Source organism: Haemorhous mexicanus, chromosome 1, assembly GCF_027477595.1.
Source record: "Haemorhous mexicanus isolate bHaeMex1 chromosome 1, bHaeMex1.pri, whole genome shotgun sequence".
Classification (NCBI taxonomy): Eukaryota; Metazoa; Chordata; class Aves; order Passeriformes; family Fringillidae; genus Haemorhous; species Haemorhous mexicanus.
The window spans coordinates 20,017,480-20,044,339 of NC_082341.1; the positions used below are offsets into that span (position 1 = coordinate 20,017,480).

Sequence of the window (26,860 nt, forward strand, 5' to 3'; positions counted from 1 at the left end):
TCTAGTTTCAACCCCGGCTTTAGAGCCATGCATTTTATGAGTTTGTAACACGAAACAGTGCCTTACCTTTGCTTTTTCCAGCTGTGCCTGGGCCTGTCGCTCTGCCTCTCTCCGCACTGCTTCCCTATCTTCTTCCAGAGATACATCTGAATCAGATGGACGGCTGGTGTAGGAGTCCGCCGAACCCTGCAAAAGAAAAGGAAAAATAATGTCACAAGTTCCTTTGATGTTTAAAAAAAAAAGTAGAGGTGGTTATATACCTTGCCTTTTCTCGTACTTCTGTATCACTGAAAAGAGACTAACTGCCCAAAAGGTAAATGCATTTAGAAGAAATTATATCTATGTAAACATTTTCTTCTGGAAACTTTTCAAAAAGTGCAGGTGCCTTCTCCAGTGTTTTACTTCCTGCCCTATCTTTGCACTCTTATTTGTGAGCTTTTCAGCAAGCAGAGCCAGTTTCTCTGGAGACTTACAGCACTGGTGCAGTGCAGGGCTGAAGGACACACAGCAGCTTCAAGGATGGCTCCATAAAAATTAGAACTCTAAATAGTGACAGAAATAGCAAGCAAAAAGGCTTTCTATTATGAAAATGCAAATGTACCATCAATAATTACCATTACAGAATATCACTGCTAAGAGATTTAATCTCTGCTATGCATTTTTATTTTAGGGCAGCCTCTTTACCTGACACACTTTCCCCATGAAAACAGCAAATGGCTCTTATCCATCTCTGCCCCTCAGCAAGACATGCAAATGACCACAAATCAACTTCCAACTAATAAAATCCGTCTGGATTGAACACATGTCCCTGTATCACCACAATGGAAGCAGCCACAATGCCAGAACAGCTCTATAAATAATGACAGCTCTGCTTTCCCTCTGCATCTCCCTGCATACAAAATAGAGTTCTGGTAATTCAATCAGAATGAAAACAACTGTCCTCTCCTCACCACCTTTTTTCTCTCCCTCCTTGCAATATATACAATATAAGGTGATAAGGAAAATGCAGGGCTTACACAGATATCAGAATTCTTCAGACGTCCTCCTTTGGCTCTTTTCAGAAGCCTGATCCAGGTGGCCTTCATTAGCCAGACAGCTCAGTTACTGTCCGCAGCTGCAGCGCCCGGCACTGATCTCATAAAACATGTGCACACTGAGCACTGCAGAATCACAGCTCCTTTCCTATCCATGCTCTGCCGTGAGAGCCTTCCTTCTCTTCCCTCTGCCTTTCAAGCTTCCAGCCTCACTGCTTCCAAGTATTCTACTGGAATTAAATTCTCAAATTTTCTCATGCCAGTAGGAAAAAATAAAAAAAAAAAAAAATTCAAAAAAACTCCCAAAAATCCAAACCACCTCCAAAGATCTCAACTTCAATGATAAAAACATGAAATAAAACCAGCTTCGGAAATATTGTGAGAGATGCTTCAGCTGATCATAAACTGAGATCGATCACAGAAAAATACCTAGGGCTTTTTCCTTTCTGTTTTGGGGGGCGGATTTGGCTGTTAAAAATAGTGCTTGTAAAAGAACCTTTTAAAATCCTGTGCAAAATGTATTCAGTGACATTTGCAAGTGCAAAGTTCATTTCATCTCTTCCTAGATTGGCTGGGGGTGGGGTAACAGGCTGTTCATACCACTGGGCATGCTCCATATGTGCAGCCTTTTACGCAGATGCTCACATCACACCAGGCTGTTAGCCTATGCCAAATTGCCATTTTACATCTCAAGGGTAAACAGCTGGAAAACGCGAGGTCCCTGTGAAACTGGAAGAGCTGGTACAGCGTTTCGTTCCCGTCATGGATGTCTGCTGCCAGCCACGTTTCCTTTGGATGCTTGCTTCTGCCACGGAGTGCTGCCCTCCGCTGCAAAGCACTGAGCTCCACTCACATTTCCCTTACAGAAACCAAAAATACGCCTGTTGAGTGGGAATTTAACCCCCTGCTTACTGCGTATATTTCTTCTGACATTAGCAGAGAAAAGGAGCAAAGAATAACTGCAACATACCATGTAACAGACAAATATTAGATCCTAATATGACAAAAGCCAAACAAAACCTTAAAAATCACTGTTCTGCTTTTCAGAATCACCCTCTACCTTGAAATAAACTGAAATGGGAGTGACATGCTAAGGCAGGTTTCCCTAGAGCGTTTACAATTTACTGACGGACATGCAGCAATCTAGGTGAAAAAAATCAGTGTAGCTGACTGAAGTGCCTGCCTTTGATATAAATTCAGATTTACAAGAAAAACAGCAAATAGAGACTACAGCTGAGAACAGTGGTCATGTACATGCCGCAGTTTGTCAGCATATCCCAGGAATGATCGAATCCTGTCATGATTTGTGTCTGTATAACGATGAAATTGCCCATCACAAGTGAAGCAGCAGCCTCCATTTCATCATCATTAGAGCAAATAACAGTTGTCATTAAACTCCCACTTCTAAATAAAGCTACTTTTTAACTTTACAAATGTTTTACTTTTTTTCTTTTCTGAAGCCAGTAATAGTTACAGCATAGAATTTAATAAGCTGTCTTTGAACTGACAAAGAAAATTATTCTCCAACAAATATTTTGCTTTTCAGGAGTTCAGATACATCTGCTAAGTTACGGTGATTGTTCAAAACTAAAACGTCTCCTGAGCTAGAGCAATAGGATCAGAAATCAAAATAAAATACACTCTTAATTTCATTGCATTTTTAAAAATATCTTGTCTGCTAAGAAAATATACAGAGGCCCTGTAACGTCCTCAAAGTCTGTCAAATTTTGCTATTCTTTAAAATTCCCCTTTGCCACAACTTCTGACACAGCTGCTAATAGAAATAGTGGGAAAAGAGGATCATCAATAAGCAGACAGAAGTTTAGTGCAGCGTTTAAATCCAGTTATGGCTGACACACCAGTGGCCTGTGGACAAAACCACTGATGCTATCACAGCACTAATGAGAGGTGTGATGAGCTCCCCCAGAGTCCCAGGCCCCAGGACACTCTGTGGTCCCTTGACACTCAAACCTCCTTGGAAAGGGCACGCCCAAACCCTTCCCCACCAGCACTGCAGCTCCTTGGTGCCACTCTGCTGCCATGAAGAATGCTGCCATAAACAAGCCCCAAAGCAACACTACCTTTAAGTAAGAGGAAAACAAGCAAAGCAGCCATTAAGCCTGACAGAAGATCATACGAAAGTGTGAGTGTTTGCTTCTCACAGCACTTCTATGGTGAGCACACAATATTTGACACTGACCAAGCAGCATAGCATCACTTTTACTGTCCTTCACTCTGCTGTGCACAAGGTATGCTACCTACCAGTCCTCACCCTATAAAAAAAATCATGAAGCACAGTAACATAATTCCTGTCTTCCCAAAGAGGGCAAAATGCCTTTGAGATCAGGCTAGAATTGCTACAATTTGAATTTCATCTTCCTGGCCACAGAGATCATTTACAGTGCTTGTCATGTCTTGTGCTGGCCACAGTCCCAAAACACATCCAAAATATCAGAGTGATTCAATTTATTTTAATTATATTGACAAATTGCATGAATCAACCACAGTATTATATTTATTTTCCCCATGTTACAGACAGGGTCATGGAAATTTTCGGTGCAAAGGGAAAGCTGGAAGCTTTTTTGCTTTTTGAATATGGAAAAAACTCACAGCTGGATAATACAGGGAAAGGAGGAGCATACAAATGCATTTAATTAACTGTGTAAACTTCTGAGTATTTTTATATGAGCTAAGAATGCATTCAATCACATTAGGATGAAAAAAAAAATTAAACCTATACAAAAAATTATGATGAAAATATAAAATAAATACCTTGACTAGTAAAAATAAAATCATGACAAATGGATGTGCATCTTCCATTAATGACAACCAAGGAAACTAAATTTCCTCCCTGGGAAGGAGGAAATGATGCTGAAGTTTTTTTGGGTTACTCTGGAGAACAGTAAAAATCTTTTCCCAAGAGCTTCTGAAATTCAGTCTTTGTGAAATTCTTCATGTCTCCATCTTTTCCTTTGCCATATGGAAGAGCTGCAGTAATATCTGTACGTAATATATGTTACTGCACCCCCCAATTTCTCATCTTTCATGGGAAACTGTCTAATAAAAGTGACATAACTCATGTTAATAATTACTCCACTTATTTATTCTTCTTTTTATTTTATTTCTTACTTTTCAAGTTTACGGGCCCAGTTTGTTTGAAAAATAAATTTCTGTTTTAATAACATGCTTGAAAAATATTTCCCAATTATCTTACCACTTATTCGAGTAGCTTCTATGAGCTATTCTTACAGTGCAAACTCATACTTTTCACACTGCCAGTGGTCATATGTGATCATATTTGAGTTCCTTTTCCTTCAAGACAATAAATGTCTGATGTTTTTAGTATGCAGAAGTGTGTACATCTTTACTGGATTCCTCAAGTAAAAGTTTTTTTTTTATATTATTTCTTTTTACTTGCAGGTAGAAACTATTTAGGTAAATTCAGTAGTGCCTCTAAATATCTTATTTTTCTTGTTAGTTTTCTGCATCCATGCTTAACTTTCATCAAGACAGCTGGAGCTTAAGTATAGATTTTGACTGATAAATTCTCACTGGGTTAATACAGCCATCACTACTCTCACCAATTCAGTCATGGCCTTAATATAGTGTTTTGCCTTTAAAGAATAAAAACAATCTGAGTACCATGACTAACTTCAGCAGGGTAATCCAGTAAGGAATTAGATATCATTAGAACAGATAAGTTTCCAGATTACTGAAAATTTGGAAGCAATTATCTTCTTAGAAAGATCAACCAAGTTCCTTCAAGTAAAGACTTTTCACATTATTATTTATTAAATGAAGGCAGGAAGCAGTAAGCAAACATGCATTGAGATTTTACTAGGAATAAGGAAATATATGTGACTGCACACATATATAAAACCCTTAATTTATAGCAGTGGGGTCTTCTCTAAAAAGTATTTTTCATCTTTTCATTCACTTGATGCTAATGAGTCTTTTAAATCCAAAAGGAGAAATTATGACTTCATTTGATTTTTTACTTTGAATATGGAAAACTCAGGCCTCACTGTGCCAGAAAGAGCAACAAATCACTTCAATATTCAGAATTTATAAAGAGATATTGTTGACTGCTTACATTCTTATCCTGTGGCAGCAGTAAGAATGGCACGTCCCACTAGGACATGATTTGAGATAGTGTACTGTGTCCTTGTGATATGCAACTCCTTCTTGACTGCTATGAACTACAGTAAAGAAAGAGAGTTATTTCCATAAAATGTTAATCACTCTTAAAATCTTTTAAAATTGATTCAGAACAAAGGCAAAATATGAAATGTCAAAGTTTAATATGAAATGAAACTGCTGACATTGACACATCATAATATGCCAGGGAATACAGACTGTTGTTTCACCCTAAACTGATCAACCTGAAAATATACTCAGAAGTCAGAAGCTCTCCCACAAAGGCACCATGAGCAGAGGAACCACAGGTGGTGAACGTGAAAATTTCTTATCTATGAAATTTTCTCCAGATGTCTAAACAATGTCATTGATTTAAATTATGTTGAAGAAAACACAAAATGCTGCTCTGAGAATGGTATACAATAGTATATGGATGTTAATTACTTGAGTGTAGAATTTATAGATAGATCAAATTTAATTCAATTCATTTTTTGCAAGGTATATTTGAAGTGTATGACAAACTGTAGAAATACCTGTTAGCAAAGGAAAAAGGTGAGTCCATGTTTTTTTAAAGGCACTATCAACCAGTAATTGTTAATTTCTTGTGTATGGGTCATGGATGCTCCACACACAGGCAAAGTCTAGTCCTGATGTCCTCCCTTGTTCTTGGCATGCACCCTGCAGTGCAGTGCCACAAAATTTACATGTCAACAAAAAATTACTATCCAAGGAGGGCTACCAGCTCCTACCATAGCCATTAAAATATTCAATGTTTGCATTTAAAAACCAAACTGAATGTTGATTAGAATGTTTTTGTTGTTCTCTAGAGCTTATGTGGCATTCCTATGGCATCTACAGCCATGGGAGATGTTCAAATCACAGGACTGAAATTTCAGAACAGCTGGGAGCTTTAGGGTGGCAATGTGATTAAAAAGGAGATTATATAGGAAATCAGTCTTTTCTTTACCCTTAACATGACTTTGGCAAGCTTGATGGCAGCATCCAGCTCTGAATTAACATGTTTGCAAGGCACTAATCTAATCAACAGCTGCCTGAAAGCAGAGTTTTTTAAAACAGCTCTTAGGTTTGCAGAAGACTAGATTTTGGCATTCAGGAACCAGGTAAACAGCTGTACCAGGTACTTTATCAGGAAAAATCAAAACAACAAAACAAAAATAGCCCCCCACACATTTGCACTCACATTTCATGATATTAGCCTAAATGTTTGCTTCTATGTTGTTTCACTAACAAAAGTGGAATGGGTAGATCTTTTTAGAGGAATGATGGTCTTTTCATGGAGACTCCTCAGAAAATCTTTGAAAATATGCAAAAAGGCAGCTGCAGAGCTCAGCCTAGTTAACAAACAAATAGAACCCTCATAGTCAGAGCTAAACTTTTCCCAAATCTGTGGGATGCTCTGGTGTGTTAGCTTACCTGTTTTCCAAAAAACATCTAAGATATAAGGCTCCTTGAGACCTTTTTGTGCTTGGCACTGCACAGTCACAAAGTGAATGACAAACACTGCCTGAACGAGCTTGCAATCTAAAGGCTGAGAGAACATGAGCATAAAAAAAAACCAACAAAAGGGTAACAAAGGAATCAAGGTAGCAATGCAATAGAAAATAAAGCATTTTTAAATATTCGATACCAGCATTATGACTCATCCCTTGCATAACCACAGTGGGTTGTTCTTTAAGTAAGTTTCGTATATGTATTATGGCAGAGATTAGTTCTGTGAAAGCCTCTGAAGGAGGATAATCTGGTAGCTCTGTGTATTCTGACAGAGAGATTCTCACATTTATGAAATAAGAGAAAGGGATTTTGAGGAAGAGGGCAATGACAGAAATAGAAGTTGGTCTCCAAATTAATTTTTTAAAAAAGCTTTATCAATAATATAATCACATCATTGAGAACTGTAAAAAAAAAAAACAAAAACACCCCGCAAATTAAAGGAAAATAAACGTAATTTGATGTTTTGAGACAATTAATTGGCTCTAGAGAATGGCACTAAACTATTAATGACTTTGAGCTATAGAGGAAAGTCAGAGTGGTGACAGTACTGAGATGTTGCCAGTGGAATGACTTGGAAACAGGTGTCAAAGGAAGAAAAATACACCAAGGAAATGATTGCAAGCAGCATGAACCTAAATCATCTGTCTTTTGTCTCAGACTGTCAGCACACACATGGATATTAACACAGATTGATTGACTCATGGTAACTTTTGAAAACTCCGGTAACTTGATGATATGTTTAAGACCTTAGGTGAAGGTAAATCAGACTTATTAGTAACAACAAGCTGACCTGTGGTGCTGTTTACTGAGGCAGAAAGGACTTTAATGAAAGGGAGGGTTTTAAGGAAAAATGGAAATATAACTTTTGACTGTATTTATTAATAGCAGCAAATATCATGAAGAAAGGATATTAAATTGCAGTAAGACAATTCAGAAAGAAAATAATTTAGAATATAAAATGCTATTTAGTTGATATAAGAGCACAGACAGAAAGACAAAGATTGGGTCAGCCATGAAATTAGAAGGGGACAGTAAAAAAGAGGAAAAATGGAAAACACATCTGGGATGTCAACAAAAAACCAGAAAGCTAGAAAAGGAAAGAATGTGCAGAAAAGCATGGCAACCATCATCCCAATTTGTCTCAGCTCAGTTAAAAGTGCCAATTTAGATTCTGTGTTCCAGATCGTCAGTATATTTTTATCTGGGATTTTGGTTCAAGTCATTAAGATTTTCTGCATACTTAAAAATAGCTTCCTTGAAAATTCAACATGAAATTCTGTTACCAGTGGAGAATTCTGAAGGAAAAAAAACCTATTTCCCTTGAATTTTATTTTTGATCTCCATACATACAGGCCTTACCTGGTTTTCAAATCTAACATTTTTAATCTACTCCAGATAAAAAAATTGAAGATTTGGGGGCTTACTTTCTTATTCATTTTTTACCTTATTAAAAACGCTGATGTTAAGCATATGCAATGAACTCTTATGTATTTTACTATTTCACAGAACCATAAAATGTCCCAGATTGAAAGAGACCCACAATGATCAAGCCCAACTTGCGGTCCTGCAAAGGACAATCCCCAAGAGTCACACCATTTGTTTGTGAACATTTTCCAAACTCTTCCTGATCTCTGTCAGACTTTGTGCTGTGACCACTTCCCCGGGGAGCCGTTCCAGTGCCCAACCACCCTCTGGGTGAAGAAGCTTTTCCTGATATCCAGCCTGAACTTCCCCTGACTCAGCTTCAGGTTACTCCCTTGGGTCCTGTCACTGGGCAAGACAGAGAAAACATCAGTGTCTTCCCCTCTGTTTCCCCCCACAAGGAATTTGTAATAGCAATTGCAATGAGGTCTCCCCTCAATGTCCTCCTGGCTCAACAGACCAGTGACCTCTGCTGCTCCTCATACAGCTTCCCTCCAGACCCTTCATCATCTTTGTTGCCCTCCTTTGGACACTCTAACAGTTTAATGTCTTTTTTATATTGTGGCACCCAGAACTGCCCCCAGCACTTGAGGTGAGGCCGCCCCAGAGCAGAGCAGAGCGGGACAATGCCCTCCTTGCCCTGCTGGCCGTGCTGTGCCTGATGCCCCCCAGGACAGGGTTGGCCCTCCTGGCTGCCAGGGCACTGCTGGCTCATGTTCAACTTGCCATGGACCAGGACCCCCAGATCCCTTTCCACAGCTTTGCTTTCCAGCCTCTCATTCCCCAGTCTGTCTGTACATCCAGGGTTGCCCCATCCCAGGTGCAGAATCCAGCACTTTCCCTTGCTGAATTTCATTTGGCTGGTGATTGCCTGGCCCTCTGATTTATCAACATCTCTCTGCAGGGCATCTCAGCCTTGAAGGGAGCCAACATCTCATTCCAGTTTAGCGTCATCACCAAACTTATCCAGTATGTCAGTATGTCCTGTGTCCAAGTCATTTATGAAGATGTTGCAGAGAACTGGTTCTAAGATTGAGCCCTGTAAAACCTCAGAATCCCACTAGATTCCAGAATCCCAACAGATCCCCAGTCTGTCACTCCATTCTCTGTAACCCTTTGTGCCTGAGCCATGAGCCAGCTGCTCACCCATCACATGATGTGTTTAACCAGCTCTGAGCTGGACATCTTGTGCAGAACAACTCTGTGAGGGACAGTATTGAAAGCTTTACTGAAATCCAAAAAATTCGACTGGCTCCCCTTGATCAACTGGGTGGATTATACTGTCATAAAAGGAAAATAAGTTTGTCTAGCAGGATCTTCCTCCCTCAGGAGGAGGTCTGGCTGTGACCAACAATGCATTGTCTTTTAAGTGGTTTTAAGTAACTCCCAGAACAATATTCACCAAAATTTTACCAGTCACTGAAGTGAGACTGAGAAGCCTGTAAATTTCACGGTCATCCCTCTTGCCCTTCTTGAAAAATGGGACAGCTTCCAGTCAACTGATACCTCTCCAGATCACCAGGACTGTTCAAAAATCATTGAGAGAGGTCTTGCAATGACATCAACCAACTCTTTGAGGACTCTTGGATGAATCTCATCAAGCCCCACAGACTGACAGGCAGCAAATCCTGCACAAATTTGGAGCTGACTGGGAGTTTATCATTCTCACAGTCATGGTTCATACATGCTCAGGGCTCTGGGACCCCCAAAGCCCATCATCAATGTTGAAGCAAAGAAAGCATTAAACAACTCTGCTTTTTCTATGTCCCTGTCTGAGAGGTGACCATACTCATCAAGTAACAGGTCAAAGGTATTACTGGATTGCCTCTTTAAAAACTCTTGTTATTGTCTCCAACAGTAGTGAGTAGCTTCAACTCTAATTGAGCTTCAGCTGCATGAATTTTCTCTCTACAGTGGTGAGCACTGTCTCTGCAGTTGTCCCATGTCACCCAACCTTTCTTCCACTGGCTTTTTTTGCCTTAGCTCCAGACGAAGATCCTACTCAGCCAAACCAGCCATCTGCCTTGCCTGCTGGACATTTTGAAATTGCCCACTCCTGTGCCATTAAGAGGTGGTGCTGAAAAAGCAGCTAGCACTGATGGACCCCAACATCCTCAGCAGTATTATCCCAGGGAACCTTATTCACCAGTTCCCTGAGCAGCCTGAAGTCTAGTCCCCTCATATGTAGCATATCTAGGGATGAAGCTTTGCTGGCAGTTTTCCACCTGTCACCAGAGTTTTTAAACTCAACTGCTTCATGGTCTCTGTCACCAAAAAGGTCATCAACTACCACTTCATGAGATCCTCTTGTTAGCAAGAATTGAATCAAGGAGGAAATCTTTCCCAGCCAGCTCCCTTAGTACCTGTACCATGAAATTATCATCCTGATGTTTTAGGAATCTTCTGGACCTGGTTTTGCTAGCTTTGTAGTGATCCCAGTTAACACTTGGCAAATTCTCCCATAAGGACAAGGATGGATGATTTAAAATTATCCCTTAATTCCTTAAAGAATAATTCATCAGTGTAATCATCCTAGCTGAGTGCCCTATAGAAGACTCTCAGGATGATATCTGCTTTTTTTGTTTGTCCCTTAATCCTTAACTAGGGGGTCTCAACTGTGCCAATGACAACTCCAAGTTCCAGCACTCAAACTTTGTCAGTTTTCAAAGGTAACTGCTTTTATACATATTTCTGCTTGCTACCCTTCATTTTTATACCATAAATACAGTTTTTTTCTCTTTAAATAAATATCTTTTTTGCCATCTCTTAATGAGTTAGTCTGAGAATCATACACTCTGAAGAAACTGCTGTCATACACTAGTTGTCTACTGATAGGCTTATTTTCCAGATCATCTGCTACTGAAATTTTGATTTTCTAGTCATGGTCTCTTGTTACCAGCATTCGATGACTGTCATGACCTAGAACACTGCCATTTGCTCATCAGTTAGATTAGGAGAGGTTTTCTTACCAAGACTTCTGTTAAACTGTGCATAAGAAGACCAAGGAATTAATTCAATTTCCCTCACCCAGGCTCACTGAAACCTCAAGCCCTTAAAAAAGAGGTTCATTTGTGATTCAGCCCAGGTATTTCTTGCAGACACAATGACCCTTCTTTAAGCACCTGCAGCCTTCCTCTCTTTGATTCCACCAGAAACACCAAATAAGCAGTTCTGCACTGCCTGGCATAATTTATTTCAGGATACAAACATGACAAAAAATACATCCTTATCAGTGGGCTTAATTTAAGCCCAGTTTCTGAGAGTGCCAAAACCACGTGATTCTTTGTGGTTTCAGGTTAGTTATTTGCTTCAGTCTTCATCCTCATAGACTCCTTGAAAAATACCAGACTGTTTCTTTACGCCCATTACCTATCCACCAGGTCTAGCATAAAACAAAGCAAACTGCTTGGGATTTTACCAAGAGGATGAGGCTCCTTTTTCACTATTTACACATTACAATTACTGTCATCTGATTTCAAGAATAAAACAGTCCGCAATGCTTCGAATGAATGAAAACATCTCTGGAAAGGCCTTGTGTACTTCTTGTCTATCACCTATCAAAATAATCTTGAAAAATTCCCTTTCTCCAGCATATATTTTCATAGCTTTTGTTCTAAGCCAAAAATACACCAGTTAATGTATAGATTCCACAATGCCAACTGTTCACATCCATTGGCTCATTTAGTTTGTCTCTAAAAGCCATCTGACCTATAGCATCCACACAGAGTGCATGAGGGTATCAAACTAAAGGAAGCAATTAATTCCTGATTCTCCCATCCCAATCTACACGGCTGTCACTGCTTGCACAGCTCCACCAACTGTCCTTTGAAAGAAGGAGAGTGAGACAGTTTGTGATTCTGAGTCTGATCATTTTTAGAGCACTATCCCCATATCTTTACTAAGAAATAAGACTGAAGCCTCTCCCTATTTTTCATCTGCAAGACAATGCAAGAATTTGGAGAGTATATACAATACTTGTTTACAACAAAAAATAGTGAAAAGTTCTTGGAAACCATCTGATAGTATAAAATATACAATATTGAATAAACCTAAATGTATTTTCTCATAGATAACACAGATCTTGTACTATGGATTTTTTTAACACTAGAAATAAGATTCCTTAAATGAAGATGTGAGGGTTAAAAGGGCAGGGTATGTTTTAGACAACATGGAAACAGAAATGTGCTTGCTGATGAATATGGTGCTAACCTGATTAGGTTAGATGCTAACCTGAAAGGAAATAAAATATAAATGAATTGCAAAAGAAAAATTCAAGGACGTCATAAAAGCAAATGGTGTGGTGAACTTTCATAATTCAGCGCTGGAGTATTTTTTGTGCTCTGGGACATTCACACATTGGAAAAATACAACAGATATTTTCCAGAATAACAACTGAACTCAGGTTTCTAAAATTATAGCAACCTAGAAGACCAAGTATTTTCTGTTTTTCAGACAGAGGAGAAACATCAGGAACTTTCTTTCTGCTTCAGAACAGACTTTGTCTGGGTCAGTTACATCATATCCCTCACTGAGCCATTTCCTCTTCTAGAGGATATACCACTGGTTGTTCTTTCATCTATTGTTGCAATACTGAATACTGGCAGAAAATACATGTTTGATTGCCCTGCCACATAGCCCTCTGAGGAGCCTAGCTCCTTGCTCTTGATAACCTCCTTGTGGATGCTGAGAGATGTTGACTCCAGGCTGTGCAAGCCCCACTCCCTCAGACTGTATCTGCAAGTCAAGTGATCCACCTGCAACCATCCTGTCAGGCCTCCACTGAATCATCCTCTCTGATTTATCCACATCTTTTGGTTGGGGCACCAAAACTGGTCACAGTCAAGCAGCTATGTTCTAATGAATGCTGCAATCATCTCCCTGGATAGACTGCCTGTACTACTTCTCATACAGTAATCATGAGTTTGAGATTTCAAAAGAATCTGCAACTGGAAATACAATAGAATTCTTCTCAAAAAGAGAAAACATACACCTTTGGCAAACCTTTATTTTTAGATGTGCTGTGCAACAGTCAACTCACTCAGAAATTTTAAGGCAAGCAGTATCTCACTTTGTTGAAAAGCAACATTATTAATATACTACCAGGATCAATCAATTTTTTAAAATCCCTCAGATAAAGAGATTTACCCTTGCCAGTTTCTGGTTACAAATGAGTCCCCAGCAGTGATGAAAGACACAAGAATAGAATCTAAAGTTCTCCAAATCTTAAGGTCTCAAAGTATGCTATGCTAACTTTTATCAAAGAAATGCAAACAATCCTATGTCATCCCCAACAATTTGTTTCCTTCAGGAACTGCACTGGCTTGAGCCTGCTTTTTCCTCTCTGATCCATTGTTTGGAAATGAAATAAATTTTCTCCTTAAACTCATACAGTTATGCTCAGTTAAAAGTTCTATTTCTTCTAGTTTACAAGGGAATCAGTTTCTGCTTGAAGAATTACCACCCAAATGTATCAGCTGTACCTCCGCTGCTGTCACTGCTGGCTTCCCACTGAATGACAAGAATATGACAAAGGTGGCTCGGAGATGGCCGCTCTGCTGTGCTAATTAAAAGCAACTCATATTTGCATGAGAGTCCTAAAGACAGAGTGAACAAGGAACAACCAAATATAGGTAGGTGGATCATGGGCATCATTCAGATTACCCAGAGGATGAGCACCATGACAAAGCAGCAAAGAAGGACAAAGCTTCAAGAGGAGAAATATCAGGGTAATATGAGAGAAATATGAGAGAGTATTTCAAGCATGTAAGAGATGGATGGCAGGCCAATGAGCATTTTCTGAACTTTTGCTAATTCTTGCCACTCTCCAGTTTAGCAGCAGATATCATAAAAGCAGAAAAGTATCTTTTTGAGGATGAAAAATACTGTATAAAATTACCAAAACCCCAAAAAATTACCTCAATGTTATTTGGGCTTATATGCCTGGCTTGAAAAGGATAGCTTGTAAGCTACTATCTTCCTTTTGTTTATTTTTAACAATACACATTTTTACAACATTTAATCACCCCTGTACTCTATGAAGCTTTCCATTAAAGCCAGCCAATAAATACCCAGCAGTTCTAGGCTTCTGAATTGAAGCCTAGAAAGAAAGCTGATTCCACAACTGTTTTTTTCCTGCTTACAAGCATTCAACAGACTCTCTGTGCTCACCCTGATTTACATGAAGTCAGTCCCCAAAGTGTGCATGGTCAGGCAAAAATTTAAAAACGCTAAAAAACCAAAGAAGCATCACCTCTCCTAGGTCACATCTATGGCCCATTCAGTAGACTATATATGCACTGCAGTACCACATTTGTACTCAAAACCCCTCAAACATTCTCCAGACACAATGCTAGATTCCCTGGTCAGGTAAAAGTCAGAAGTCAACACTAAATTCAAGACAGGATTTTCACACTTAAAGAAATCCTCCTGGCTCTCAATATTATGCCAGCTAAACTCAATTTTGGAGGGGAAAAAAAAAAGATTTGGTATCTTTTTTACTCTTTTTTTTAAATTTTACATTTATACTTAACTGATTTCAATTACTCTGAAACACTTCTTACAAAATACTGAAAAATTTTATTTAGGTAAACCAGAATGTCATTCTTGATTTGCATTGCTCTCCTTCCATCATTCCTTCTGTAAGAGTTATTCCATTTATGATCAGCAATAATTCATACAGTTAGCATCTCCCTGCCTGTTCAAAGTTTTTAACTTTACAATGCCTAAAAAAAGATTCATGGCTTATTGTTTCCTTCATCATGAAGAAGAAAAGGAAATGCTTGCTGAAGCTGGCACAGTAACACAAGTGTGCTCTTTTATAACCTCTCATGTTTTATCAGTTGTCTGCAAACCTGGATCTTTTCATGACTTGAAAATGTTTCAGTATTTTTTATTCCTGTTAATTTTCAAAATCATCATAGCCTGTGATTTCTCTATCAGCTCCTTCTTGTTTCCTCTCTTGATTATGCTAAAATAGACCTTATTTAAGTTGAATAGCATTGCATTCACATCATAAAATCTACCAGAGTAGTGCAAGGACAACACTTTCAATTGTTACAAGTCAAGCTGATCCACAAAACATGCTGTATAAATGGAAGGACTAATCTCTCCCACCACACTTACAGACACAGATGTCCAGGTTTATTTAAAATAACCCTAAACAAAACAGCAAAAATTTGCAGTGTTTGCATTTTTTTTTTTTTTTACATGTATGCATTTTACTGGGAGGCATTTAATTACAGGAAATTCTCAAATTTTATTCCTGTGGTGACAAGGCAAAAACAGCTATAGGAAATGGTATCAGCTGAATTATGTTTTGTCCCACAGCAGACCAGGACAGTCCCATCCAGACCATTTCCCAGATGCTCTTGCCTGCAAATTCCACTGAACCTTTGGACCCAAAGTGATGAGAACATTATTTTGTATTAAAAAGACATGACTGAACTGAATTATTAATTTTTCCTTACAAATCTATGTTCCTGGCAGGAGAGGAGAGGGATAACATTCATGCATGCAAAGGAAACCTCCAAGAAAACAAAGCAGCTTAATTTATCAAGAAATAGGTGTATGTGGTGGTCATTTAAAAGAAAAAAAGCATTTTCCCAATGTCAAGTTCAAGTGAAATGTCCATCAGCAAAATCAAAATTTCACATATGGTACTAAGGTCTTGTACAGGGAACCTTATGATTTCGCTTAAGCATGACTGAAGGCCACCCATGTTCTTGCCAGGATGTCTATAATGAATAACAGAATTACAACACACAATATTAATTATTCCTTTTTAGAAGGAATTAAGGGAAACAACACAACTTTCCTAAATATATGAGGTAAGCCACAATATGATACATATGATAAATTGACTATATTTGAGCAACAATCTAATGCCTCTTTCATATCTCACTTTATAGATATTATCCCCATATTTACATGGAATCCAGATGAAGGCAAAACAATCACAGTGAATTAAAGATTAAAGGCCTAAAATTCAAAAATTCTGTTGAGCATCCTTTGCTAACAGGAACTGAATCAGTTGCTAGACAACTGCTGGGCAAGATGAAAATTTCTAAGAGTGAGTCTTGACTTATGAAATAAAAACACGGGGATTCCTCCTTTGTGCCCTGAAGATTTTTATATAGTCTGCATTCTCTCCGTGGAATCAAAGGAAAAAGTAGACTGGTGAGAGGATGTGTGGAGGAAAGGACATCTATTCCAATCTCCTGCTCAAGAGTAGCATATTCAAAGCCACAGCAGATTGCTCAGGACCCTATCTAGCTGAGGTCTGACAATCTCCATGGATTAAAATTTTGCAACTTTAGAAAGAGTTTTAGTTTTTAATCGCCTACACCAAATGAAAGTTTAAAAAAGTTCTAAGAGTAAGTATGTCTTAGGATAATAAACTATGAAGTTTGACATTTAGCCTCAAAAATTAGCCTGCTGAGCTGCATCCACCAGCAGATAGAACCAATTTATGAAGGTAAGCACAAAGTCAATTCTAGTAAAGCCCATTTCTGCACATATAATAAACTTCAATTACCTCGAGTGAAGAGGTAAAACTAAGTTTGTAATTTCCTTTCAGGCAAGTATATTTCATGAAAAGAAATGTACAGATCTTTTATTTCATACTTAGTTGATACTAAAAGGAATAGCTTTGAAATACTATTATGTTCTTATAATTCTTAACTAGTAATATTAATGTATCAGCCTTGTTCCCTCTGCTTAAAAATTCTTGTAATGGTCTACCTGTCCTTAGACTTAAGCACTCAGCTGAGTAGGAAGCACTGACTTTTTATATTTCTGAAAGAAAATTGTTTTTCTTATACCAATAAAAACTACTTTGATTTAAAGAATTTATTTTTCATAAGAACATCTGTATAGATATTTGTAAAAAGCACAGAAACTGCCTTAAAAAAGTAAAAAAAAGTATTAACCCCAATTCTTATTAAATATATTTGACTGGTTTGTAAGCTCTAACAGAACTCTAAAACTCTATTGTAAACCATAAAATATAATATGGAATTCTAGAATTTTAAACATCAAAAATTCCTACGCATTGCTAAATTAAAATGTATAGAATCACACTGTGTTGTAAATGACAATGTAAAATGAAATGTGCACAGCAGAATTTCCCAGGGATTTTAATCATTCATTTCTCAGGAAAAAAACTTTTAAAATGGCAGGTTCCTATGGGTCTGTAGTTACAGCAATGAAAAAAACCCAAGTTTTGCTAAATTTTTTCTTGGCAGAATCTTAGACATTAATCTGGTCAGAGATGTATAAAATAATAATAATAAAAAAGTATGGCTATCATCACCCACTTCTGTGTAAATAAAAGACTGCTGAAAAAAGAATTGATGATTCCTATTAAAGATGTGTTACCTATCCTCCAGATTTTGTAATTCTTATTAATCAGCTAAAGTAATTATCTGGAAAGTAACATGCAGTGTAAGTAAACAAACAGCATTTCATTTAGTCATTCCAGTTCCTGGAGCTTGTTTATAATTTAGGGAAAACATGTCTTCATGATGAAAGATGTCAATGACTTTGATAAAGAGGTAGATGGATTTTTTCTCTGTGATAGTCTTCCTGAGAGCCAATGTTAAATAGGAACAAATTACAGACTTGCTCTGATCACCTGCTACTGAATTTGTTCATCAGAAAAAAATCATCTTATTATCATCAACTGGGAAAAAAAACCATATTCCCAAGCAGACATAAACACACAGTCTCAACTGTAAAAGAAGAGGAAAACAAAGGGGGAAAAAAAGGACTTGAGCCTCAAAAACACTATCAAAAAAACTTCATATCAAATCTTCTAAAATGGGATTTTTGGTCCTTGATTTCCCTGTGTGGAAGGTTTTTATCAAAATGCCACTGGACTATATCCAGCCTGCTTGCTAGGAGTGCTTAATTGAGCTGTTGTAACTGCTAGAGTTTTGAAAGGTCAAGAGAGCAACAAGCTACCCAGGCTGCCAGCCACCACCTCACACACCATTGATGGGAGAGTAGCTGTGCTGCCCAGGATAGGGAGGCTAAAACAGGCAGCCTGCTGCACCAGGCGAGCAGGCAGGATGGCAGACAGCGCCAACATGCCTTCCTGACTTCAGCTTTCCATATGTGCTGTAGGGAAGTCGTGATTTCCATTCTGCACATAAAACATCTTCTGCTAACCCTTCTGCTACCCCTTCTGCTATCCCACATCCATCCACAGGCTAAACAACGTAGACATCAAAATGCATGTCACAAATACTTAAGTGGAAAACAAACTTTAAAGTAACACTATTATTAGAGGCAGAACACTGGGATTCTTGCAAGACCTGGATTTATTTTGCACTACATTCATGCACAGCATATACATGTCCCATTTCCTTAAATGAGGACATTCAAGTCACTTTCTTCTAAATATCTCAACTTCTGCATTTAGGGCTCCACCCCAAGCATTATAAATTGATTATTTAAACCATGTGCTGGTAGTATCTTTTACCCAGAGGACATCTCTAGCTACATAGGTCTCCTGACATTTAATTAAATAAGAACTATGAATATATGTGGCATAAGAGGAAGGAAGTTGTAAATAATTTCCAAAAGGCTGGACACACTTACACGGTGTGCAGAGGAATCCAAGAATTAAGTATGAAGCTACATAAATCAGGGAAGCCCAACTAACTAGCTTGTTGTTAACTCTGTACTGTCCTGCCTAGATTACTGCTCCTATAATTAACACTTTTATATGGCTACATTAGCTTCATACAAATTACCCAGTGAAAAATAGCCAATTTTTTTCAAGTTCTGTAGAATAAATGACGAATATGGAATAGAAAAACTCATGTAATCCTAATCATAAAGTTATCGGGTTATTTTTTTTCCCCAAGTCCATGCTGGTTCACACCACTGAGGTAAAGTGCCTTGTGCAGCATGAGGCTGAGCAGTGCATTGCCAGAAGTATGTCATTATCATGGTCATTTCCTTCAGATGGAAATAAACTGAAACTAAAACCAACAGATGAATTTACAGATTTCATCAGGCCTTGGTGCTATCAATACACTCAGAAACCAGGTCCTGTGAGAGACCTCCTTCCCTCTTTCCCACTGCTGTCTTACAAATGGAAAAGTAGCTGAGAGATTCAGAGCTCCCTCAAACAGTATGGTGGGACTTTTAAGTACTTTGTTATTTTTTCTTTGTGTTTGTGAGGTGAACTGCACTGGTCCTGCCAACCCAGGCCAGTTTTCACACTCCATTTCTCTTACACTCTACTCCTTAAACAGGAGTAAACCTCTCCTTTGCTATTTCACCTGGCGCTGGTCATTGGGGTTGGTTTCGAAATGTCAGAAACCATTTGACTTTCACAGGGCTCCCTCTCACACGTGCCTCAGGCACAAACCTGCTTGTCAAAAATCATGCACTCACCATGATCCTCTTCCACAATAAGAGGAATGCTCATTCCCTTTTCTTTCATTGCGTTCAGGCATCACTCAGCACTAAATCAGCACAAAAGGATCCAGATAAATTGCAGTCATTGACTTGCCTCATATTTTTTATTGGAAATATCCATTTCTAAAAGTTATTTCTTGAAGGGAGAAACCTTGTCTTTAATCTCCCTGAGCTCCACACTCCCTAGGACCCTACACTGAAAATCAGGTGTTCTGAGCTCTGCACAAGGGACAGCTGATCCACTGCTCACAGACTCATGTACATAACAGGGACTACAGCTCGTGCCTCCATGCATGGCCTCCACAGAGCTCCCCAGCTTTTTATTGACTGTTTATGTGTTGGACTGTGGGGGCAGAGGTAGGGGAAGGTCAGACACACTATAAATACCTTCAATATACTCTCAAAAATATAAAAGGCTCCATCCTTAGTCACTGAAATTCAAATTAAAGACTGGAAGCAAGGAAATAGAAGCTATATGAAACAAACAGTAACATCATTATTAAAAAATCTACTTCACATAAACTACAGGACATTCAATTAAACACTGATTTTTCTCTGGGGAAAGAAGTATGGTCACTACAGTTGTGCAAATCACTAACTGGCAAGTACACTGGGTATCTTGGGAGTAACACAGAAATGGCCAATACTTTCCTCTGCATGGGTTTATTGAGATTTTCCTCTCTAGTGTTTCCCTGTTCTAAACTGAAACTGTTTCAGGAGCCATTCTGCTACACCATCAGAACTACCAGCTCTCCCAGGCTTTCCTTGGGGAAATCCCAAAACTCATTTGCAGGGCTTAAACACATCTGTGAGGTCTCTGAGCTAGTCATGGGGAATGATGCCATACAGAATGACCCTCATTTTTCCAATTTAGGAAAAGAAAACTCTATTGCTTCGACACTTTGGCTGCTGCAGAAATCCACAGGAAAAAGGCTTGCTAAGGGTGACTGTTTCACAAATCTACATGCAGCTCTGGATGTGAGCCCATCTATCTTCACATATAAGCACTTGTTTCTTCCACATAAGAGTACTTCTCACTAAACATACAGTTTCAGGCATGAATAACTCAATTTCTTGTGCAGCTGTACAATATTTGCAGTTGAAAATTAACCAAGTGCTATTGTCACTAGAAACTAGCCAAGTGTCTCCTAAAATTTAAAGATAAAGAATCAAAATGTCAAGGGATTTTTCAAAGGACGGACTCGTGGCTCTGAAGCAAATCTCAGAGACTGATTTTAATTTGACTGCCTTTCAAGTCTGTACTTCAAGTTACACTCACGTGTTGTACAACTTATCAATCTGAACATAGCATTAGATGTTGTTGCCTTAGGTTGAACTAAGGTGAATGTGGGAAAGTCATTCCAAAATCTTATAATTAAATTTTTACAGTGTTCTGCCACAGGTAATTTGTCAAACTATCCTTGTAATAACAAACATTTTAATTCAATTCAATTGCAATTCAAGGGAGAGGTTCCCAAAGAAGCAATCCTGATTTATTTTCATACATTCCCATGTCAATCCACAGTATGATGAAAATTACCATTGCTAAAAAGTTACAAGTGACTCTCTCTGATCTTAAACAACATCCTTTTCTCCCTTCACTCAGCTTCTGATACAAGGTAAGTAGCAATGACTCAGAGTAAATACATCACTGTGTTCTCCCTACTGATTTCTAGGACCTAAAATATTTCTAAAATAGGTGGGGTTTTCCCTTGAAAATTAGGGAAAATTCTGCCCTATCAGCAGAATGCCTGTACACATATAATTGGGATCTGTCTGATTCATGAAGAACAGTGAAAAAGTAACTCTTCTCAAACCTGAATGACATTTGACTGCTCCAAGATATTCCCCTCCTTTAGAAATTTAGCAGACAGATTTTCATACTTTTTGGAAGATAATTCTGCCTGGCAGGAGTCATGAGTATTACTGGCATTTATCAACATCATACTTATTATTCCAAAAGAAGTGCTCCATCCTTCAAGAGGACATAGGCAAACTCAATGGAAGTGAAGATTTAATTTAAATAGACAGGTTCAAAACTTTTTCCTGGAGAACACAAGTGACAAATGCTCGATTTCCAAGGCAACCAAAACATATTCTCTGGACATCGCAAGCAATTCACTGGACTTATAAAGAGGTTTGCCCCTCTTTTTAAGATTATTTTCCAAGAAAAATATCTATGGAGATCAAAAAAAGCAAGTTTTGAGTTTCTCAGGAAAGTCAAAAATTGATCACAAAAATCTGAAAGCTACATGCAATAGAGTGAATGAAATTCAATGATTTTTCTTAAATGACCAAAACCAAGAAAACTTGCTACCTCTGAATAATTCTGCTAAAAGAACAGCTTCCCAGTGATTAGGTTTTTCTCAGAAGAAATCCTAATTAACCCTACACTTACCATCACAGTCTAGGATCATGCTAATACAACAGAGCCCAGTCTCTGCCAGGGGAGACTGCTGGTGGGAAGGAGTGACGAAACACTAAAGGTGTCCTCTGCCCAAGTGAGGACAGGTCGGTGCCATCAGCCCTGGCACACCTCCATCAGGGCCCTGGGAAGGCAGCAGGGATGTGGCTGGAGCTGCCAGCACCTACAGCCCTGGCAAGGCCCACCTGAGGGAGGAAGAGCAGATGTTCTGCAGCCATGGGAAATGCTCTGCTGGGCAAAATGTAGCCCAGGGGCACAGCAGAGCCTCCCAAACTTGCAAGCACCATCTGGAGTCCCATCATCCCTTACGTGAAACTCAAAAGTCTGTAGGGAGTAAGTTTTAGATGCTTTTGTTTTGGGAGAGTAATGCAGACTACGATCTACCAGGCATCTGTGAAAAAGAGCTCCCTCTTTCTGTTTCATTTTTGATGAACCACTCCAATTTTGTTTAATTTATTTATTTGTTCTCTTTAACCAGATGTTTATTTCACAAACAAACAGGAAAAGGCCTAAACAAACAAGTTACAGCCACAAATGAGACTGCAGGGCCGGCAGCTTTTTACAGTTTCCTGTATTTATGAAATTAAGTTGCTTACTATAGTCAAACACATCTACTTTGCCAGGTATGTGGCAAAGAATGCCTAAAAAAATTCTATATGTTTATTTCATCACTCATAAAGAGCTTAATAAGCATCTACTTAAAGTTCTAAAATGTAATGTGAAAGACACTGTGCATCCCAAGTTACAACATTTATGGAAATACTAATGGAAATAGCAAAGGACCACTGCTACCTGGTTTATTATTAATAAATTTAATTATTTATTTATTTCATTTCAAACAGATAGCTTTTGTCACTGTGCCATGACCCTTTGTTTTCACTTTTAATATGAAGTGATCATAAACCCCCGCTTTTTTCTTTTGATAACTGATTCTTAAGCAATATTATCTTTGTCAGCTGGGGTTGGTGGGAGATGGTATCAGAGTTGATTATCAGTGCTGTCAGATATCTGGACTTATTATGCACTCAGAGTAAGCTAATAATTCAAGCTTGTTTATACACAGGAACAAAAAGAAAGCAAAGTGGATGCAAAAGTTGGTAGTACCAGCCTGTGGCATTTGGCTGTTAAATTCAACTGGGTTAGAATACCACCTCAGATACAAATGTTTCTGCAAACGTGTCTGTGTGCTCACGTGGACGTGTGTGTGCATATGAAATGCAAACAATGATCACACACGGTCCCATTTCTCTATTACTCTATTTAAATATTGAGTTTTAAGAGACGGATTTACTGAATTCCTTGCAGAGATGCCTCAATGATGCTATGTTTCTTTTCATCAGTAGTCTCCTCCCTAGGGTAAAAATCAAATATTACATGCATAGCTAGAATTCCTTAAACTTACTTAAAATTGTTTTAAATTAATAGTAAACCTAAAATTAAACCCTGAAATTCTTCACTGTCACTTTTCACTCACTTTGTCCTTCAGTGACTCAAGTAATTGTGTGGGAAGATAAAACAAATGACTTTTGCACAGTACAGAGCATATGGCTTCTTGAACAACAGATCTGTACAGATAGAAGTTTCACATTGATTTAGCTTTTACTGAACAATAAAAGTGCTCTTCAAGCTTTATGTATACCATCAATTCTATTTTACTTATCACTGAGTAAAGCAAACATCTTGGTAAGTCTGGCTGCCAAAATAACACCAAAAAAGTGCATCCCTCTTTTCCCCCAGACTGTCTTGCTCTAAAGAAAAACTAAAAAGAAAAAACCCAAATGGCATTTTAGTATGCACTTAGTGACACATTTTGTTTGAGGAGACCATTAGTAGAAACCTTCAGTTTCAGGGACCTCTTGAGATATCAAAAAGAACAAAAGGAAAAAAAAAAACAAGGAAATCAAAAAACCCCACACCATTCAAGGTGGGCTTCTTACTTTTTCTATTGATGCTATTTCACTTTGCATAAGTATGGTGTAGAAAAGGGACTGGAATGAGATGGCTCACGCGCCTGGGAAAATTGTCTCAAACACTGAACTACTTTCTATGACACAGAATACTTCAATATTCTTTAGAAGCTGAAACAGCATCAGAGAAAGAGATTGAGATCTGAATCCTAAGCTCTAACACCATTCTTCAGTCATGTAGGTTATTTTCAAGACATTTTCAAATTTCAGACTTGCTTGCTATATGAAACAGGAGGTAACTCCACTGGATACAATGAAATGAAGAGCAAAATGCAAAAGTCTCTTAAGAGCAATTTGCTACCCTTTATGAATTCCTGAATGCAACCCATTAAAAAAAAAACAAAAAAACGCTAAAGTTTGACACCCTCTCCTGCTTTACAATTTTTATACACAAGTAAAAACATTCTATAGCATAATCATTGCAATGCCCTGTGGCTTACTGCTTTGGAAAAACTAAGTTCTTTTCACCTCCCTAGCTTGGTTTGTGAAAGTTTGTGCAAGTCACAAATACATAAATGAGTTCAATGTGCAGACAGCTGAACCTAAATTATTTTCCTGAATGTCTTCTACATTTGTTGCATCGAAAAAACATATCAGGCTGTAATTTAAAAAAGAAAAGAAAAAGAGAAAAAAATCCAAAATAACTAAATTAATTCCTTGAAATGTGTTGTAGAAACCAGACTGCCATAAAAGGCCCTCTCATACTTCAAAGAGCAACTTCAATAATCAAAACAAAACATTTGCAATTGCCAGTTATATGCAAAGAATGTAGCACTTTTGAGCTTGTGAAATTTATTTTGATGTCCTATAGTAGACTTCATACATATTTTTCAGTGTTTTTCTTCTCCAAAGATCCGCAGATTAGGACTCAGTTACAAATGTGTGTGGGTGGAAGAATCCATCCATTTTGCTTACAATGTAGCACTTCAACCACAGGCTACAAAAATGCAAACTTTTATGTCAGCTAACAATGTCATGCAAAAGTGTGGAGCTGTTAGTGGTTTTCTTCTGGTCTTCTCTGACATCATCAACTTATTTCAAACACTGTTTTACACACGTACTTAAGAAAAGAGTGTCAGATCTTAACATGGGTGTGTTTGGGTTTTTGTAAGCTAGCTCTTTTGATGGACATTGCAGTACATTAATACAATGGCATGCTTTGAACTTCTGTACAAAAGAAATGGTTTGGCAACATCCCCACAAACATACTGTTAAGGCCAGTTCCTTAACTCCTTGTAGTCTATTTACATTGCAAAGTATGAGACAAATTCTTTATTATTTGGAGGCATGGGTTTGCTTAACTCAGAGTCCAAATAGCCTCGTAATACCCAGTAGTTAAATACTTTCAATACCACCACAATGCAATAAACAAGACAAGGAAAGTAAATTCAATTTTATCTACCAAACAGTACCCCACTACTTGAAGAACTTGAAGAAAAATATCATATTTAAAAAGCAATCGAATTGGTGAATACTAAAGTTCAAACACAGAAAAAACAATACTGACAGAAATTCAAAGCTTCCCTATAAACTCTGAGATTGGAACATTAAAAGTAAGTAACAAGTAAGAAATAATAATAAAAAAAAAATAAAAATCACTAGTTTACATCTTACCACTTCATACTCCTCACTGCCAAAAAGGTACATAATTACTCCTTCGCGGTCTGACACCAGTTGCCCGGAGCGCCCAGCCGCCTGAAGTCAGATCTTCCCGTGCATCCTCAGCTCCCGCGTCCCAGCCGGGCAGGCTTCCCAGGCTGCTTTCCCACGCCTGGGCTGCTCCAGAGGCACCGGGGCTCTCGGGCATGAACTCGGAGTCTGCTGCGAGGGCCGCGGGACCGGCGCGATGGAAAACTGCGAAACTCCGCGGGCGGCAGCGGCAGCCCCGCGGCCGTGCGGAGCCGAGCGGGGCCGTGCGGGGCGGGGCGGGCAGCGCCAGCCAGGGCGGGGCGGGACAGAAGGACGGGGCAGTGCGGGACAGAGGGACGGGGCAGCGGTGCGGGGGGCGGGATGGGATGGGACGGGGCGGAGCGGTGCGGGGCGCGCAGAGGGGCGGTGCGGGCAGCGGGACGGGACGGAACAAGACGGGGCGGTGCGGGCAGCGGGGGGCGGCAGCGCTGCGTTCCGGCTCTGCTCCGCCTGGCCCGACACCGCCCAAATTGTGAGCGGGGAAAGCGCGGCCGGGAGAGAGCGAGTGCGGCCCGCGGAGCCGCGGCTTGGACAGGAGGGCCCGGGAGGAGTCGCCGGGGCCGGTGAGGGACAGGCTGCTGCGGCCGGGGCCCGTGAGGGACGGGCTGCTGCGGCCGGGGCCCGTGAGGGACGGGCTGCTGCGGCCGGGGCCCGTGAGGGACGGGCTGCTGCGGCCGGGGCCCGTGAGGGACGGGCTGCTGCGGCCGGGGCCCGTGAGGGACGGGCTGCTGCGGCCGGGGCCCGTGAGGGACGGGCTGCTGCGGCCGGGGCGAGCCGGCAGCAGCGGGTAAGCCGCGGGGAGCTCGGTTCACACGTAACCCTCGCTGCTCTGACCGTGCTGCAGAAACCCATGCAACTATCTCACTATGTCTTAAAAAAGAAAATCTCTTCTGAAAAACAAACAGCCCAGAGTAGTTTCCTTTTTGCGTGTTTCGCTCGCTTCATTGCTTCCTCGCACTGATTAGTCCCAGACTGCTCTGTAAACACGGTGTAACTTTATCTCTGTGCCCCAATGGCGCTCCGTTAACTGGAAAGTTACACCCGCTATCTCCAGCGCACGGGAAGCGGATCCGGCATGGAATACCACACCGGGACAGAAGAATCCAATGACCCGCCTCGCTCCTGGCCAACTTCTAGTCGAGGCAGAGCAGGCAAGAAAGAGCAAAAAGTGCCAAAGAGCAGGGTAAAATACAACTAAAAGACTTCAGAGATCAATTCCCCAACTGCATTCCCAAACTAATATTAAA

At 39.5% G+C, this 26,860-nt stretch overlaps 1 protein-coding gene across 5 annotated transcripts in view; it reads right to left on the reverse strand.

Annotated features, from left to right (window-relative positions):
* CACNB2 (calcium voltage-gated channel auxiliary subunit beta 2) overlaps nucleotides 1-26,860 on the reverse strand; it is a 246,700-nt gene that overhangs the window by 84,316 nt on the left and 135,524 nt on the right. For 4 of the 5 annotated variants that reach the window (XM_059842063.1, XM_059842049.1, XM_059842073.1 and 1 more), the window contains exon 3: nucleotides 67-186. In XM_059842063.1, coding sequence (XP_059698046.1) covers nucleotides 67-186 — 120 coding nt within the window. Of the gene's footprint in view, nucleotides 1-66; nucleotides 187-25,538; nucleotides 25,836-26,860 lie in introns of those variants that run through there. The other variant, XM_059842080.1, reaches the window with a different exon arrangement.